At 33.0% G+C, this 18260-nt stretch overlaps 2 protein-coding genes across 5 annotated transcripts in view; one reads left to right on the top strand and one right to left on the bottom strand.

The window, feature by feature from the left end:
- LOC105211010 (capon-like protein) overlaps window positions 1-18260 on the top strand; it is a 301508-nt gene that overhangs the window by 199450 nt on the left and 83798 nt on the right. The gene's annotated exons all lie outside the window — the stretch shown is intronic.
- Window positions 16574-18009, bottom strand: LOC128921572 (uncharacterized). 2 transcript variants are annotated; one of them, XM_054229562.1, is made up of 2 exons: window positions 16991-18009; window positions 16574-16930 (listed from the first exon to the last, which is right to left on the bottom strand). In XM_054229562.1, the coding sequence occupies exons 1-2, from the start codon at window positions 17627-17629 to the stop codon at window positions 16733-16735; spliced, it is 837 nt and encodes a 278-aa protein (XP_054085537.1). In that variant the 5' UTR covers window positions 17630-18009; the 3' UTR covers window positions 16574-16732. The 2 variants fall into 2 exon arrangements, with proteins under 2 accessions (XP_054085537.1, XP_054085536.1); XM_054229561.1 differs by having other exon boundaries at window positions 16574-17148; window positions 17206-18009.

The raw sequence follows: 18260 nt of genomic DNA, 5'->3' as shown, positions 1-18260 counted from the left end.
TTCGCTATTTGATGTGAGGTTCTGTTCACTATTAAACCTTTTTCACAGAAAAATAGACAAGGCCAAATGTGCCCATCTTACCTTATATGTTGATCTACATATATCTCTTCAGTAAAAGAAAGTATAAAGTCTGCGAAATAAAATCTTTTATGCCATAATGTATATGAAGAAACTAAAATAAAACACTTCAGTATATTCACCAATATTTAAAGTTTAAAGGCGATTTGTCCAGACAGGTCATCTTATTATGACACGTTTGACGAATCTAGACGATTTTCAACCGAATTTGTTACGAAATATATACTGGATATTAAAATAAAACTTTATACAAATACAGAACTGGAAGTGAAGGTCATCTAGACAACCTCGAATCAGACTATAAATTATCAAGGCCTCAGATATCGAACATAAGGACCTCAGAGTCTGTGGCTAGTTTTTTAAACAGAATATCTTTAAATGTTCTATAGAAAGTTAAAGGAATTATTTTCCTTATAACAATTCCATATAAGGTAATCTGCGAAAAATGGGTAAAATCGGGTAATTACTTCCCCTAACTCTCATATGTCTAATATTAGAATTGTCAAACATTCGATGGAATTTATATATATCGTATATATCGCTTAATATGTGAGATATCTTAGAATTAGATTAGAGATTCGAATGAAAATAAAGTGAGCGTATAGTCTTAGATGGTGATAACCGAGAATTCGGTTCAGGAATTACCCCAGGTCTCATATAGTAAATGTGTAATGATAGTCGCTCTTACAGTGAACTGGTATATTCTAATATTCTAAATATTCCAGTATTTTCATAAAATAAACTCTATTTCATATTTATGTATATTTTTCTGAATCTATCTTGCAACCTTTACCCAACAAAAGTTTTAGTATATTTCTGTATGACTATTAGTGGTCACACAACAAACAACCCAAATACCTCTTCAAAGCACTTAAATAAATAAAAATAAAATGTTAGTTTGCAGAAAGCTCTATATATTTACATACATAGTATAGTATAGTGTTATATGTATTACATACAAAATATGCTTTCAGTTGCATTTGCTTTGGCCCACATGTGCATTTAACTAACCTACAAAAACGTAAACATTATTTACTTGTAAGAGTATGTGCGTCTCCACAATATTATTTTTGTGTACTTGCCACATTTAAAGCGCAGCCAAGAGCCATCCATTATACAACAGTAAATTCGGTTTTTTTTATATGTATACACATATAAGATAACTGTGCTTACTATGTGTGTTTGTTGTTATATTTCGCACATTTTCCGCAACATCGTTATCAGTTCGTGAACACACACATTTTCACATTTTAATGGCCATTCAGTTTCAGGCAGTTTCCGCCGCCCATTCGACGCCATTCCGCTGCACATTTCCGCTCCACTCGTTCACTCGCCAACTCGTTGAAGTACTCGTAGTTCGCCAACTCTCTGCTGTGGTCTTGAGCACTCTCCTGGCGGCAATAAGAAATTGAAATGCCATTCGAAGACAACTCAATAAACAAATTTGTAAACTCACTGCATCCGACACGTCTGCTGCCTCACTGCCCGCCTGCCCGTCCGCCTGACTGTCCTCACTGCCCTGCTGCCACTGAAATGCACTTAAGTGCACAATGGTAGTTCTTGCCTGCTTTTTTCCGCCCCTTTGCCACAGCACTTAACTACTTTTATGCATTCGCCATCACCAAGTGTGTTGCACATATGTTCATATGTCTTCGTGAGAGAGTTATCTACTTCTATGTATGTGTTGACAGTCAGCTTATTGGCTTGCAGGTGCTATAAACTTGAGTTCTATAAAAATTATTTTCATTTCATATTTTACTGTGATTTAAGTGTGCAAATAAAATTTGATGTCTGTCAAAATTTAATGCTCGGAATTGTTTGGTTAGCTTCGCTTTACGAGGTGATTATTATTGTTAAGTAAACCGAATGCATTGAATTTATGATTGCTGTGAAGTGGTTTTAATGGTTGATTTTATGGCTAGTTTTTTGGGTGTTTTTTAGTTGGAATATTATAATTGAGGTTGATTTGCATATTATTAAGAACTTCAAAGTTTTTTAATATTTTTTTTAAGTTGGTGGACGGCTGAGCTAATAAAAATATGACATTTTCTTTATTAATATTTTTTCGAAATACTCTGAAAGATTTCAGACAGTACTTGAGCCTCGATTTGGAATAGATGAAAATACATTTAAAGTGAAAAATGTATATGTGTATGGCTTATATAAATTTTTTTAATTGATCGAGCTCTAAAACCTCGATTAATGACATATTGATTATGGTAGGTAGGTAGGTAGGTAGGAGTGCTGCCCTGTTATAGTTCGGGTTCAATAGAGTTTCGCAGGGCTTCTCTATGCTTAGTACTTCCGCTTGGAAGATGCTAGCCGAGTTTGGTAAACGGATATAGAGAGAAATGTCCAGATCATCGAAAAATACTCCCGTGCCTACTCCGCAGTCCATTTTGGATGCGTCGGTATAGACTGAGGTGGTGTCTATCTCCACTATTCTTCCCGTTCTCCATTCTCGTCTAGATGGTATCCGCACCTGGAACTATTACTATTGAAATCCAGCTTTGGGAGCATATAGTCTGATTTATTGACTTGTACTCTGAGTTGGTTTAGAATGTCACTATGTCCTTAGTTCTTCTGAATCTAACTACCTAATTCCTTTATTCTTATTGCAGAGCATGCTGCTATTTTGTTGATTCCTAAAATCCAATAATAATTATGTGGCAACCCTACTAAAATTTTGAACAATAAATAGTTCGTCATTACTCGTCGTCTTGTATCGTGTATTGGTTTAATATTTATAATACAGACATTTCTCCACTGAAGTTTGACATGAAACATGGCAACCCTAATATGGTAGATATAAGCTATATAGTATTTTCTTATTTCTAATATTGGCAACTCAATGAAAAATATTTAAAAAATGTAACTATCAAATTTGACTAACAATATCTTAAATACCTGAAGTCTCGCTAACGCAGGACAAGCGCATAAGCGATGCTCCACTGTTTCCTTGGTGCCCTGCTCTTGACATTTCCTCTATCTAGCTATCGTTGTAAAATTAGTACTTTTTTAAATAAATAATTTATTATATTTATTTTCGGCAAGTTGGCAACTCTACATACATACATATAACTCAAAGTGTTTAAAAATTGCATTGACTTAAAATATACAGCGAATGTTCCACAAATGGGTTTCCTTTAAACACAACAAAAAATTTATACATCTATACAGGTGGCAACTCTGACTTCAAACAATTTCTACTTTATGAATATTTGTACATAAATTGAGTTTGTATGTTAATACAAATTGCGTTTGTGAAGTTGATAAAAAATAATTTTAAATAGATGGCAACTCCAAAATTTAATTAGTACTCATTGATACATTTTTCTAAACCTCTTTATATATATAAGGATTATTTTCAAACAGTTAAATTTTTCTTTATAGTTGGCAACCCTCTTTCAATTTAAATTTTCTTCAAATTCCAATTAATTAGTGATATTTTAATTAATACTAATTAATTAGTTAGAAAAAAAAATTAAAAAAGTAACTATATGGCGACCATAACAATTTTATAAATTTCTTCAAATTCTATTTCACGCCAGCCCTTACTCACATAAAAACCTGGTGATTTACTTATCTACATAATTTTCTATATTTTATTTTTCAAAAGGTGGCAACACTATCACTAAAGTATATTTTTGTTATAGAAAACTATAGTTTTTCTTTATCTGTAAATAAAATTCAAAATAATAGTTTCTTTGTAAATATCGCACACACCCAAATGTTTAAGTTGAGTTAAAAATAAATATTTTTATTAAAATTGAATAAAAATAAATTTCGACTTTTGTGCATTTATACCGCTCATAAGAAATAAAACTGCAGTATGTTGACTGTCGTTAACACCTGTGTTAATCAGCACGTCAAATGGTCAGTTTCTCATATGCGGTTTGGTAAACAATAATATTTTGTTACGCTTACACGTGTAAAAATATCCAAATTATTATTAATTGCTGAACGCTGCAATACAAGCGACATTGACTGCGAGAAAGAGAGTGAGAAATAAAGAGGGAACAACGATCGAATAGGTAGTGTATGAGCATTTGCTTTAAATAGTAAAGAGAGCAACATCAAGAGCTGCCACTCTTAAATACCGCAGCATTAAAACGCTGCCTAAAAGTAGGCAACACTTTTTAGTATAATATTTTCTATGGGAATTGTATGCTTGCTCATCATTTTTACTAACACCAACATTAATACTAATTTTCATATTATGTATGCATGATTTTAACTCATCACATTTCACTTCAACGAACTAACATGCAGATTGTAACAGTTCTATCCCTTTTGTGGCATCACTTGTGCAACATGTTGCCAACAGACACTAATTAAACCCGATTTTCATGCCAGCGCTGATACTCTCTTTTTGCCACTGCCAACATGACTCGCTTACAAATTGTTGGCATTAAATTCGTAGATTCTCGGAATGGCTGAAAATGAGTTGAGTTCGACATTTGTTGCCACAGATTGTGCACAGTTATGTAGTTGAACATACAAGTGTACTCGTCTGAATACCTTTTTGGTTGAAATTTTGTTGAAAAAAAAAAATTAATTTTATGTTGCCAGAACCAGTAAAATAAAATAAAATAAAAATTAAAATTAAAATTAAAATTATAATTAAAATTAAAATTAAAATTAAAACTAAAATTAAAATTAAAATTAAAATTAAAATTAAAATTAAAATTAAAATTAAAATTAAAATTAAAATTAAAATTAAAATTAAAATTAAAATTAAAATTAAAATTAAAATTAAAATTAAAATTAAAATTAAAATTAAAATTAAAATTAAAATTAAAATTAAAATTAAAATTAAAATTAAAATTAAAATTAAAATTAAAATTAAAATTAAAATTAAAATTAAAATTAAAATTAAAATTAAAATTAAAATTAAAATTAAAATTAAAATTAAAATTAAAATTAAAATTAAAATTAAAATTAAAATTAAAATTAAAATTAAAATTAAAATTAAAATTAAAATTAAAATTAAAATTAAAATTAAAATTAAAATTAAAATTAAAATTAAAATTAAAATTAAAATTAAAATTAAAATTAAAATTAAAATTAAAATTAAAATTAAAATTAAAATTAAAATTAAAATTAAAATTAAAATTAAAATTAAAAGAAATTCAAGCAAAATTACCAACTTCATTAAGTACAAAATCCCAAACACTTTATCCAAACTGTTGTCCAGCGATTTGCATGCCATTTGCAAGCACACTTTGTAACTACCAAACTGCTGTACTTAATTAGATATAAGCGTGCTCCATTTCGTTGTCCCCCTCGCTTATATCACGTATACGCCACGTCCGCTCATTTAATTTGTTTGAACTTTCGGCAATAATTACGCAGCAGCACCGGCTGTTGCTGCACACAATCAAACGTCACATTTTAACATTTTTTTAAGTTCTAAGTGAATTTCGTTGCGTCTCTCTTTTAATTGAAACTGCGCACTTCACGCCTTCCGCGCTGTTGCTTAATTGCAGTTGAAGTAACTTAAACAATTTCCATTTAAACGCCTTTTTTGTTTTCGCCTCGACACCAGCCAAGCTTTAGTTTTTGGTTATTGCTACATGACAGGAAATTGATTTCAGCAAAGTTAAACTTGTGGTTTTTGCACAGCGAGTAGCGAGTTGAGCGAGTATTCGGCAGTCATGTTGCTGCTGCAAAGTTCTCGGGAAGCCAGAAAGTTTCATGATTTATTGCTGCCAGTGGCGCTTAAAACTGTTACTATTAATAATACGCGTGCGAGGTATTTTTGTGCTTAGTATTCGGGGGAAACTATATTTAGAAAAGTTGATTTTTTTGAAGCGGACATTTTGTTGGTGTTTTATGAGCAGCATTTAATTTTGACTTTCGAAAGTTTGTGTTTATATTTTTCTACGGTATTTTTTAGGAATGCGTGGTTCCCTGAATCATGAATTTAAAATAAAAAAAATATTTTTTGTTAAAATAGCTTAAGTCGACTTAAGTTATTTGGTAGGAATTAAGTTATTTTTTACTTTTACTTTTTCTGAGCTAATCGGTTTGATAAATTTTAAAAATTGCTTAGCAGCTTCAGGCTACTGAATAACTGACTTAAGAGGTTACCAGAAATTAAAATAGACACCTTAACTTAATTCGACTTAAGCTCTTTTAATGCATCTCTCTCTTTTTCTGGTCCTCTTTTATTTTCATTTTATTCCTTCCTTGTCTCCATTTATGCCATAAACTACTACGACAACACCAACTATTTTACTTAAGTTTTCATTCTTGCACGGGTCGACACTTAAGTTATGTTCATTAAAACAACAACAAGTTAGCTAGAATTGCGCAGATTGAAAGGAAGCCAAAGCTGGTATTATGCAATGAAAAGCTAAACTGAAAAAGTGCAATTAACTTTGGCGCTGAAGCACTAAATTCCAACAGATTGCATTATTTAGCAATTTATTTTCCCCACACCGCTTAAACTTAACAGCCATACAGCGTGCTAGGTATACAGGAAAGCCAGAAAAGTAAATACATAATTAATAATTCGGCGGGTAAAGTGCACAAAATAAAGAAAAACTTAAGGAAGAAAACATTTTCGCAAGTTCACGCGTTAAAGTTTTAAATTGTAGTGATGCATTGCTGAGAGTTTTGAAATATGCAATGACACCTTGTTGTGTTATAAATTGTTGCTAGTAAATTTTCAGGTAATTTTAATTTTTTTATTTCTAAGTTAAGGTTATGTTACGTTACGTTAAGTTAAGTCACGTTACGTTATGTTAAGCTGACGAAAAGTAAGATGTAAAGAATCACATTACGCTAAATATATAATAATTTATTTTAAAATAATTTTATGTTACGTTACGTTAAGTTATGTTACGTTACTTTGAGTAAAGTTACGTTTGGTTAAGTTGACGTAACGTAAGATATGACAAATTACATTAGGCTAAATATAAATTAATTTAAACTACTTTTATTTTTCTTCATGTTCTGTTATGTTACGTTACGTTGTGTTAAGTTGACGTAACGTAAGATATATCGCAATTCATTACGCTAAATATAAATCAGATTAAAATAAATGTATGTTACTTTATGTTATGTTACTTTAAGTTATGTTAAGTTACGTTACGTTATGTTAAGTTGACATAACGTCAGATGTAGAGAATAACATTGCATTAAATATAAGTTAGTTAAAAATAAGTTTATGTTACTTTAATTTAGGTTAAGTTTTGTTACGTTACGTTATGTAAAGTGGACGTAACGTAATATGCAGAGAATAACATTACGCTAAATATAAATCACTTTAAAATACCTTTTTTTACGTCAGTCAGTAAGTCATGTTATGTTAAGTTACGTTAAGTGATGTTAATTTACGTTACGTTATGTTAATTTTACGTAACGTGAGATATATCGCATTACACTATCCTAAATATAAATCAGATTAAAATAAATTTATGTTACTTTAAGTTATGTTACGTTAAGTTAAGTTACGTAACGTTACGTTAAGTTGCCGTAACTTCAGATAAAATTAATTAAATTACGCTAAATATAAATCAGTTTAAAATATTTTTTTATTTTTATTTTACGTAAAATTACTCCAAGTTAAGTCTTAGTGTCTACTAATTTTCGAGCTCAAATTTCATTCTGCCGCATATTTATAGTAATTGCTTGTTTTCCAAAACTATTTACCACATTTTAGTAATATCATTCTAAAATCGGTGCAATCAATCAATCATACCGTGGCTAATAAAAGCACATATATGTATGTACAGGAAAAAGCTGCCGTATTTTACTATTTCTCTATTAAGTACGTAGCTTTTATTGCCAACTTGAATATATGCTTGTATGTATGGCATGTATGTGTGTTTGTTTGCATATTTTTATTCGCGATACTTTTGTCAATAAACAAAATGCTTTCGCATCACTTAACACTCAATTCAAGTGCGCCTCATGCTTAGCGTGCATTGTAGGAGTAACGCGTCTAAATGGTGAACGCTGAAAGATCGGAAAGATCAAAACATTTAGAAATTTGTTAGCCATAAATTTATTTTGATTGGCCTGCAGAAAGCTAAAAAAAAGCAAAAAAAAAAAAAAACAAGAAAATAAAAACTGACGTCACTGCCGGTGGTGATGGCGGCGGACGTTCCACAAAGCACACACGCTTTTGCGCGGAGAAAGTGGCTGTGCTTTGCTGCTTGGATGGCTGGTTCGTCGCTAGCAACAGCCTAAAGAACTTCGACTGCATCCATCTGTTGCTGCTTACGCAATTATATTTGTGTGTATTTCTTCGGTTTGTAGTCAAATTGAAAACTATTGGCAACGCTGTGCACCCTTTATTAGTTGTGTCGTGCTGAGTGATTGATTTCGGGCGTGCTACTAGGCGTATGCGTGTTTGTATATTCTATTTTGCATGTGGCGAGGTGGAAGCGTGATAATTTGTGCAAGTTAGGGGTGTCCTTAATTTTTTTTCGAAAATAATTTTTCTTGAAATTTCAATTTTTTGCTAATTTCAATTCTTTTGTTTTTTAAGTTTATATAATTCTATTTATACTTTTTGCAATTTTTTTTTTTGATAAAATAAAGTGAAGCATTTTTAATTAAAAATTTTAATTTTTCAAAAAAGTTTTGCTTTGTCGAATTTCTGGTTGCATGTGTCTATGTTCAATAATTAATGAAAAAATTTGTATGATTTATGAATTCTAAATTCTTCTGCATTTTTATTTTTTAATTTTTTTTAAAACGGTGGCAACTTTGAAAACTTCTCTAAATTTGTTTAATTGTATACCTAATTTTGTAATTCTGAATAAAATTGTGCAATTTAAAACTATAAACTAGTATTAAGAGAATGCGTGTACGGAGAGATGAGGACATGCCCCACAGCGGCGATGGAGGCAATCTTTAACCTCATTCCACTGCACATAGTGATCAAACACTGTGCCAATCAAACCATTCTGCAAATGACAGCGGAGAGTTATGGAAAAGGAAAAGTGATATCATCCAGGAACATGATGTAGATCGGCGAGAGGCTTCCTCTAATCCTCCTTCCTAGGGACGATACCGTCAGAGAGACAAATTTTACCAGGAGATTTGCGATCATCTTAGGAAAAATAGGCGACTGAAACAGTCGGGCATTTGAGGCGTTATTGAAAAGCGACTCGCTGCACTGGTACACTGACGGATCCAAGACGTCCGAAGGCATATGTTCATGCATAGCAGGTCCTCGCATCAAACTTTCTGTGCCAATGGGTTTTTTCCAAGCATTTTCCAGGCTGAAGTTTATGCAATAAACAGGTGCGCTGAGATAAATATCCAGCGCAGGTACCATATCGAGCGAATTGCCATCATGAGCGACAACCAAGCTGCTCTAAAAGCGTGTTCATCATATGAAACGAAGTCCCGCTTGGTCAGAGAGTGTGTAGATAGAATTAACTACCTATCAACGTATAATAGAGTTCACCTCATCTGGGTCATAAAGGGATAGAAGGGAACCAAATTACAGACGAGCTAGCTCGTACAGCTGCTGCAACTATATCGACTGGTCCAGAACCTTTTCTGGCAGTGGGTCCCTATACAATCCGGGACATGTTCCGCTTAGAAGAAAGAAGGGATAGGGAGAAGCATTAGTGCCAGTCAGCTGGATTGCGCCAATCAAAATGCCCATTGGGAGGTTATAATACCAAAACATTTAAGTGCTTAATAAACCTCTCAAGGAGCAAACTAAGGGTATTGTTGGGTATATACACGGGCCACTGCAAGCTCAGAAAACACCTTCATATTCTGGGCTTGGTCTCGTCGCAGTCCTGCCGCTTCTGTGACATGGAGGATGCAACTCCCCTACATATACTACTGGAATGTGTAGCGCTTCACAGGAGCAGGAGAAAAATTTTGGGACATACCATCCCAACAGCGGGGTGCATCGTCTCCCTTACTCCAAGTACCAGCCTGGAATTTGTCAGGGTGCTGAGACTAATGGAGTCGTTGTAGGCATGGAGAGGGCACAATAGACCACTGGTCGTGGTACTTTCCTCATCATCATCTATCTACAGAAGAGGTGGCAACCCTTTAAAAATAATTTCAATCGACAAACTGCATAAATTCTTTTATTTTGAGACTTATATTCTTGTTCTGGTTTATTCTATAATGTTTTTAGGTAAAATTTAAAATAGGTGGCAACTTTTTTAAGTGCTTTTTTTGTAATTCATGACCCTCAGTGTACGAGAACAATGTATATAGGAAGAAAAGGCAAAGATAATAAGCCAAATGATTAACAATGAAATAAAAAAAACTTTAAATATAAATAAATAGTATATTTGAAAATTGTAGTGATTTTTTTAAATATATATTTTCAGTGAATTCAAAATAAATTAGTTTTAAAAATTATTACATTGTAAAATATTTTTTTTTATTGAAATAAAAAAATCGAACCTCCCTAATGCGCCTAATTATACCCTCGCTATATATACATTCGACTATTTCCAGCGCTGAGGTGCTTGTAAAATCAGATGTTTAGCCTTTTGTGTGCCAACTAATGACTAAACCTGCATATACATATGCTATAAATATAAATCTTTACAAACATACAAACATACATACATATGCAGATAGACAATATTCATATTTATATGAATCCAGCAATATTTGTGCCAGACAGCAACTGTAAATTTATTAAGATAAACACAGAAATTGCACGATCCGCCAAAAAGAAAAGTAGCGAGCAAACACATTTGGCTTTGGAGAAAATTGTTGCAAGTTCAGATATACAAAACAAGACAAACATACATACACACATACACAGTAGGATCATACAACTTTCTTTTTGCTTATTACTTGAGCGAACACTGTACGTATTTTTATTTACACCGGCACACACCCACACTCTGTTGCTGCAGCTACAACAATAATAATAATAATAACAATGATGTGGCATGTCATATTCGCATTGGAACAAGTATAGTGGGCTAATATTGTACAGACTTTATTTTTATTGTTGGCAATATGCGCTATTTTATTAACCATAAAGTAGCGTTTGAATGGCTTTTATGCGTTTAAAAATAACTTAAAAACTACATACAACAAAATGCAAGAGAGAGCGGGTGAGACGAGAGTACTAAAATTGTCAGCATAAATTGGCAGGTGAATAAAATGCACTAAATTAATGTTTGCTTAATTGTTTATTTTTATGTTTTTTTAAGACAAATTGTGGGGCAAATAAATTTGAAAAAGTTGTGACTGAGTTATAGTCGCGTAGGTTAGGTCACTGGGGCAGCTACCCACTGCCAGAGAAGATTTGTTTGTAATGGCACGAAATAAGCTCATCACATTATTTAAAAGATTTATGGAAAGCTAGATTATCAACATATTGTATTGTTAATTGTTTCCCCAAATGAGAAACATAATAATTAACAAATTGTACAGAAATTATTGTACAGAAAAATACTCGTTAAAATTAATATTGAACTAATTGAAAGGCAATCGAGTTAAAATGAGAACTCTATTCCCGGTGCTTTTTGCAGAAAAATGTATAATACAATATTAAACAAAATTCAATATCTAAAGTGAAATTTTCCATCCTAAATCTTTGTCATTTAAAAATCGAATAGATTGCATTCTGAGAACATTGTCATTGTTGACTCAATTAACGTCTATTAGTCTACTTATTTTCTATGGTTTCACTAATTTACTTATTTACCTTCCGTCTTGGCTCGTTTCCGTTTTATTATACAAATTTAAAACAAATTGAGTCAATTAGCAAATTGAGTACAATAATTGTGTTTCAATTTACTAATTGACTAAATTAAGAGCGGTTTAAAAAGCCACTAACTCTATTAGTATTCACCTTGCCTTTTCATATAGAGCAGAGGTGCCAAAGAAATCTAGCCTTTGACACCGGAGCTAATTGATCAATTAACTGGCCTCTGCTCGATTAAAACGCTGATTAAGCTCGATTTATCATAAAAAATAAAAATCTACATAAATTTTAATTGAATTCTAAACGACTTGAAAAGGAAATGCAACTCTGCGACAAAGGCCGTATTTGTAATTATATATAAGTACTTTGTCTGCGAGTTGTTGTTCACGCTACACGACGGTAGATGTCGCTGCTAAAAATAGCAATCAGCTGATGAAACTTACCAACTTCTTATGAAAAACAAAAAAAAAATGTATAACAGCTGATCGGTTATAGAATAGCCGGCTGTATGAAGGTCAAAAACTGGTTTTTCGATCAAAATTTTAATCGATCAATTGGCTGTGTGAAAAGGATATAACTTACAGTCACTTAATAACAATGTCAATTAAAATTCCAACCAAGTAATTATGACAAGAAACATTACATTTTTCTTGCGTTTACGATTATAACTTCGACGATCTTCTTCTTGAATTTCAGAAATGTTATTTTTGGCTATTTGTCGTGCTTCGTTGCGATCGGTTTCAATCGATTCAATCGCTTCCGTTTCCATAATTTCGTCTAATCGTGGTGATTCTGAAAGTTTCATGTCAGACTATGTGAATATTAGTCAATGCGATAGTGATTGAGTTAGCGTTGATTCGAGTCAATCGACGACAGTTGTATTACTTCAACGCGGGTGATGTCTTGATGTGATCATTTGGAATTCAATACCTGATTAAAATCTATGTAATTTCATCTACTGGAAGATCATCTCTGTTCTAGAAGTGAATGGATGCCCTATTGATGGCAATAAATATAATGTCATGCTAGATTTCCAATTTAAGGAGGAATTATCTGTTCCTTAAACTATATTCCGTATTAAGTTGAAAATTTACTTCACAATAATGCAAAAGTCAAACTATTTATGTTTTGGTTTGAGCTGTCCTAGAAACCAGAGTATGGAGGAAGTGAAAGCATTGAAATTTGAAAGGGCGTTTCGAATATCTATTTTTATTTTTTCTCTCCACGCTTCTATATGTACTTCTTACAGTCCAAATGACCTCATGTTGTCTGATTCCAACTAATTGCTACACTTACTTACTCAATTCAAGCTTAAAGTGAGCAAATAAAGTCAAATTTGAATAAAATTTAAATACAATTCACTTATTAGCAACCTTCTTCAGCTACTCATTTGCAATTGTTCATTTCATGCGCTGTTAATAGTTGAAATGTACACTCACCACACTGCGTTCACCGCTCGCCGCTTGTTGACAATTTGTGTAATTAAAATCTGAAGGGTTAAATGACCTAAAAGTCTCTTTTCTCTCTGTGATTGCGCTTTGCACTTTATTTACATGCAAATTGGGGGGAAAAAGTAATATTAAGCCGCGGAATTTTAAAAATGAAAGTCGTCAAAATAAATTAAGAAAATGCAAAGGAAATAATTCGCATAAAAGCGAAAGCAAAAATGAAATGAAATAAGGAAGAAAATGAATAAAAAAGTGTATATTTGCGCGGCAGTCTGCCGGTCGGATTTTTTTGCAATTTTTACAATAAAGAACCTGTAAAAACAGAAAAAGAATATATAAGTGACCCTCGGGAGAAACGTGCACTCGCCGGCACTGTGCCAAATGGCAGTTAATAAATTTTTAATATTTTTATGTTTTTCTCTGTAAGAGTGTAACACGCGTAATATTCGCTGTTAATCTCGCGGTTTTTTTTGGGTAGAGCAATACAGAGCTGAAGAGATAATATTTCATACATTTAAATAAAATAATAAAAAAAAAATATAAAATTTATGAACATGTACTTTTATGAGAAAGAAAAAAAATAAATTTACATAATAAAATATTTTTAAATTTTAAATCTAGAAATACACCAGAAGAAATTTCTTTTTTGTTTTTTAAATAAAAACAAGGAAGGAAAGGCTAAGTTCGGGTGTAACCGAACATTTTATACTCTCGCAATTTATTGTAGAAATTTTATTAAGATAACGCACAAATTTGGCCCATAAATTCGGCATAAAGTTTAATAGAATAACGAAAGTCATATATAGATACGAGGGCTGAGGTAATTCCTGAACCGATTTCATTCAATTTCACCTGCAAGGTACACTATATCCAATACTATACGCTTACTTAATTTTGCTAAGATATATCACATATTAACCAATACATATATGCGTAATAAAGCCCTACTAATTTTTGAAAAACCTATAATTAGGTATATGGGAGCTAGGAGATGTTGCGATCCGATTTTAATAATTTTTGGAACAGAGACACACTATTGGAAGAAAACAATTTCCTCTGTATTACATTAAATTAGCTGAGAGATTTACCCATATTTTCGGTTCAAATTGAACCTTAGGCGTTGAGTTTATCATGTTCGATATCTGGGGCCTTGAAAAGTTATAGTCCGTTTTCGACAATTTTTCCACAAGTGATGCCACAGATCATATGCTGTATTTGTGTAAAGTTTTATTTCGCTATCATTATTGGTTCCTAATGTATATATTATAAAGTGAAGGATTCAGATGGAATTCAAAAATGAGTTATGGAGAAAGTAGTCGTGGTTGTGAACCGATTTCGGCCACTTTCCACCAGTGTCATCAGGGTGTCAAGAAAATATTATATACCGAATTTCATTGAAATCTGTCGAGTAGTTCCTGAGATATGGTTTTGAAGTTACAGCTTGCTTGACGGACAGACGGACAGACGGACGGACGGACGGAGAGACAGACCCTGATCACTTTGGTATATATAACCCTATATCTAACTCGTTTAGTTTTGGGTGTTACAAACAACCGTTATGTGGACAAAACTATAATACTCTCTTTAGCAACTTTTGTTGCGAGAGAATAAAAAATCTAAAAAATTTTGTGTTAAAATTGTAGGTAGGTAGAATGTCAAACGACGCAACTAGGCCTTTGGAGGCCAATTGTATTACCACCGGGGCTGGAGGACCCTCACACTAACATGTCCTCTTTGAACCACTCAGTGGTCTTGATGAAATTAAATCATTCAAAAAGATTTATCTGTGCAACTTCCGAGATATCGTCGAGGTAACCACGACCGATAGTTGCAATTCTTTTCCTATATAAAGCTTTCCGCATAGAAGATGTAGAACAGTTTCTCTTCTTCTATATCTTGACAACTTCTGTGGTAATCACTGTATGGTCTCGCCAATCTGCAAGCATGTCTGCCAATCAAATATTGTCCAGTTAGTCCACGCCTATCAGAGTTCTTATATCGTCCCTATTGAATTTTAATAAACAGCAAGTGTGGCCCATGTTCCATTCCGGCCACGTTAGGCTGCTTGTTGCGCACGTCAGAAATTGCTTCCACTGAGACTCAGCCAACCCTATAACATATTTATCGATTAGGTGTTTGCAAGTGGCCAAAGGCATGCATATTCCTCTTTCTCGGGTTAGGAGTCTCAGTCTAATTGAAATGTTGTGTCCAAGCAGGCAAGTTCGTCTGCTTCACAGTTACCTGGAATATCGTTATGTCCTGGAACCCATTGGAGATTTATGATAAAGAAAAAAGATAGCTCGATTAACAGCTCAAGGCATTGCTTCACCAGTCTCGAAGTAACACTTAGATACATTAGCGATTTTAAAGTCGCTTGGCTGTCTGTGCAAATAAAAATATGTTTCTTGTGGTAAGTACCTACTTTCTCAAAAAAAAAAAAGATTTTCTTTAATAGTAGTAACCTTCGATTGAAAGACACTACAGTAATCTGGTAGTCGGAAGGCGATTCTGGTATCTAGTTTTGCTGAAAAGACACCTCCTTCTACTCTTTTATCCAGCTTGGAGGCGACAGTTGATGCTGTAGATGCTTATCTCTGTGTCTTTATCCACCTCGTCTCTTTCCCACTTCTCTCTGGAGGGGAAAGTAATATTAATAACGCTTTATCGCTTGTTGACCTATGACATTAATAACTCTCGCTGCCATAAAATATTTACTCGTTTATATGAATGTGAGTTAACCACATCACTTTATTGCACTTTCAATGATTGCCACGCTTTTCCACTTTTTGTTCACACATTGACCGACGAAAATTAATTATAAAACGCCGCATTAATCTGCCGCCATTATGGAATATGTAAAATCGATATTCAAGCGTATCAGACTCAATAAACCGTAAATTGGTTAACCATTTTGACAGAGTGGCATTTTTTACACATTACCATTCGAATGGCAGAGAGTATACATACATGTTCTACAGTAGTTTCTTTCTGGTTTTCATTTATATTTGTATAAATGTTGCAAAGGAAGTATAATAAGGAAAAAGTCAACCAGTCATTTATTAGGGTTATAGGGGTTAGAGCAATACCTATACAGATTGTATCAGTATGTTGGGTATATATTGGTCTATACACAAGAACCTGCTTCCACTATATTTATTAAGATAATTCAACCTGTTGTTATATTCGAGTTATACTCTGTCTACTCCAGAATGCCAAGCAACATGTGTGCCAAGTTTCTGCAAGATATCTCCACTTATCGCTTATCTGGACAGCAGGATAGACAGACACGCTGATTTCAGCTCGTTTTTTCCTCATCCTGAGGCATTAAAAGCATCACTATGAACTTCGTAAACGCCAAACAACCAGCTAACTCAAAAGCGTAGTTTATACCATATCAATTTATTGAATTAAATTTTAATAATAATTGTTTTATAAAAAGTGAAAAACGCTGCCATAAACTATTTCATTAAATATTCTTACAAATTTCTCAGGGCAGCTATGTATAATGTGTAATACAATATCTTGTAGTGTAACCTTGGTTTAATATCTATGAAAATAATAATATATCCGTAGTTTCAGGGTCATAATTACAAACATAGACTACATCTGAGCCAAACTGTGTGATATTAAATCCCAAAATCATCAAGTTTTGGATAACATCGATTACGAATCCTCTGGTCCAATAATTTCTAAAAATATAAATCCCATTGGGACACAGATTCCGGCAACACAAGTGATAATCGATCTGTGTAAAGAGAGAAAAATATTTGAACTGGTTTTCGAGGTAGACAAGTAGACCACTCACCGCTTTTAGAAGTTTCCGACAATTGCTGCACAATCTTGCTTGCTGTGACAATTTGGCGACCAGTACCATCAATATGTCGTTCAAAGAATCTTCCTCATGCTTCAGTGTGTCATTAACCATGCCAATAAGGAGCATATTAATAATATGGTTTAAAGAATCTGGCAACAGAGCACCGTTATAATATTGTTTATAAAATAAGCACACAATAAACTGACTGGCCAAATAGACGCAATATATATTCTCCATAAGAACCAGTTTTTCATACCAGTTGAAATATTTCAGATAGTTCTTTAACATTTGACCCGATTGACCCCACAAAGAGATTGCCTTACGCATCGGTTTGTTCATCATCCTGCATTCTGATGTGCATTGAGATTTTACTCTATATTGATCTTCTTGATGCTTAATCCATTTCTTTAAAACTTTATGGAGAATTAGCAACTTTCTAATGATCGCATAATTTGCAATATAGGCGAGTTCGAAAACCGGAAACGCGAAAATATTACTCATAAGACTAATTCTTTGTGCAGGTATGATTACAATCCAAACAATTAGTGATATTTTAAGGAACAGCAACAACTTGATATGAGTCTCCATAACTGCAGGACATCCAGTCAGCGCTGAGATCTTTCGATCCATTTCGAAAAGTATGTTGAACAAGTTTTGTCAAAACCTGCTAGTCCTCCTTCTTTGGACTTGATATGAAATAATAATGAAAATCGTAATATACACAGATCTTATAATGACTACATATGCGTAACTGACAACTTCAATTGGTCTTAACTCTTCGCACTCTATTAAGCCATATATAATGCCCACCAAGAGACTACCGAGGAGAATCGTTGAGTAAACACCACAAATCGAAAAATATATACGAAATATGTAACGCCGTAACCGAGGATTTCGGGGCTGATACTCAACACGCTTCAGCGTCTCATTGTAATACAAATCGGTGAAGCGAAGCCAACACAAGAGATGATAGTAAAATCGCGCACAAACAGTGAAGAAGTCCGCCACCATTATCTGTCAAGTGAACGTGAAATGAACAACTGAAAGTTACAACTAACGGTAATGAAAGTGTATAACTGCTATCACCGTTATAACTGTCATGTACATTAAAGAGGAAAAATTTGCTATTAGTTAGGTCATTTTGTTAAGCGACGCTCATTGCAGCAACTTAATGTGAATTATATGAATTCGTATCTTTTATGTTAATGTGTGATCTCTTATATAATGATATTATATATGTAATGTATATATATAGTGCACC

This window comes from Zeugodacus cucurbitae, chromosome 4, assembly GCF_028554725.1.
Source record: "Zeugodacus cucurbitae isolate PBARC_wt_2022May chromosome 4, idZeuCucr1.2, whole genome shotgun sequence".
Taxonomy (NCBI): Eukaryota; Metazoa; Arthropoda; class Insecta; order Diptera; family Tephritidae; genus Zeugodacus; species Zeugodacus cucurbitae.
This window is presented reverse-complemented; position numbering and strand designations above follow the sequence as displayed.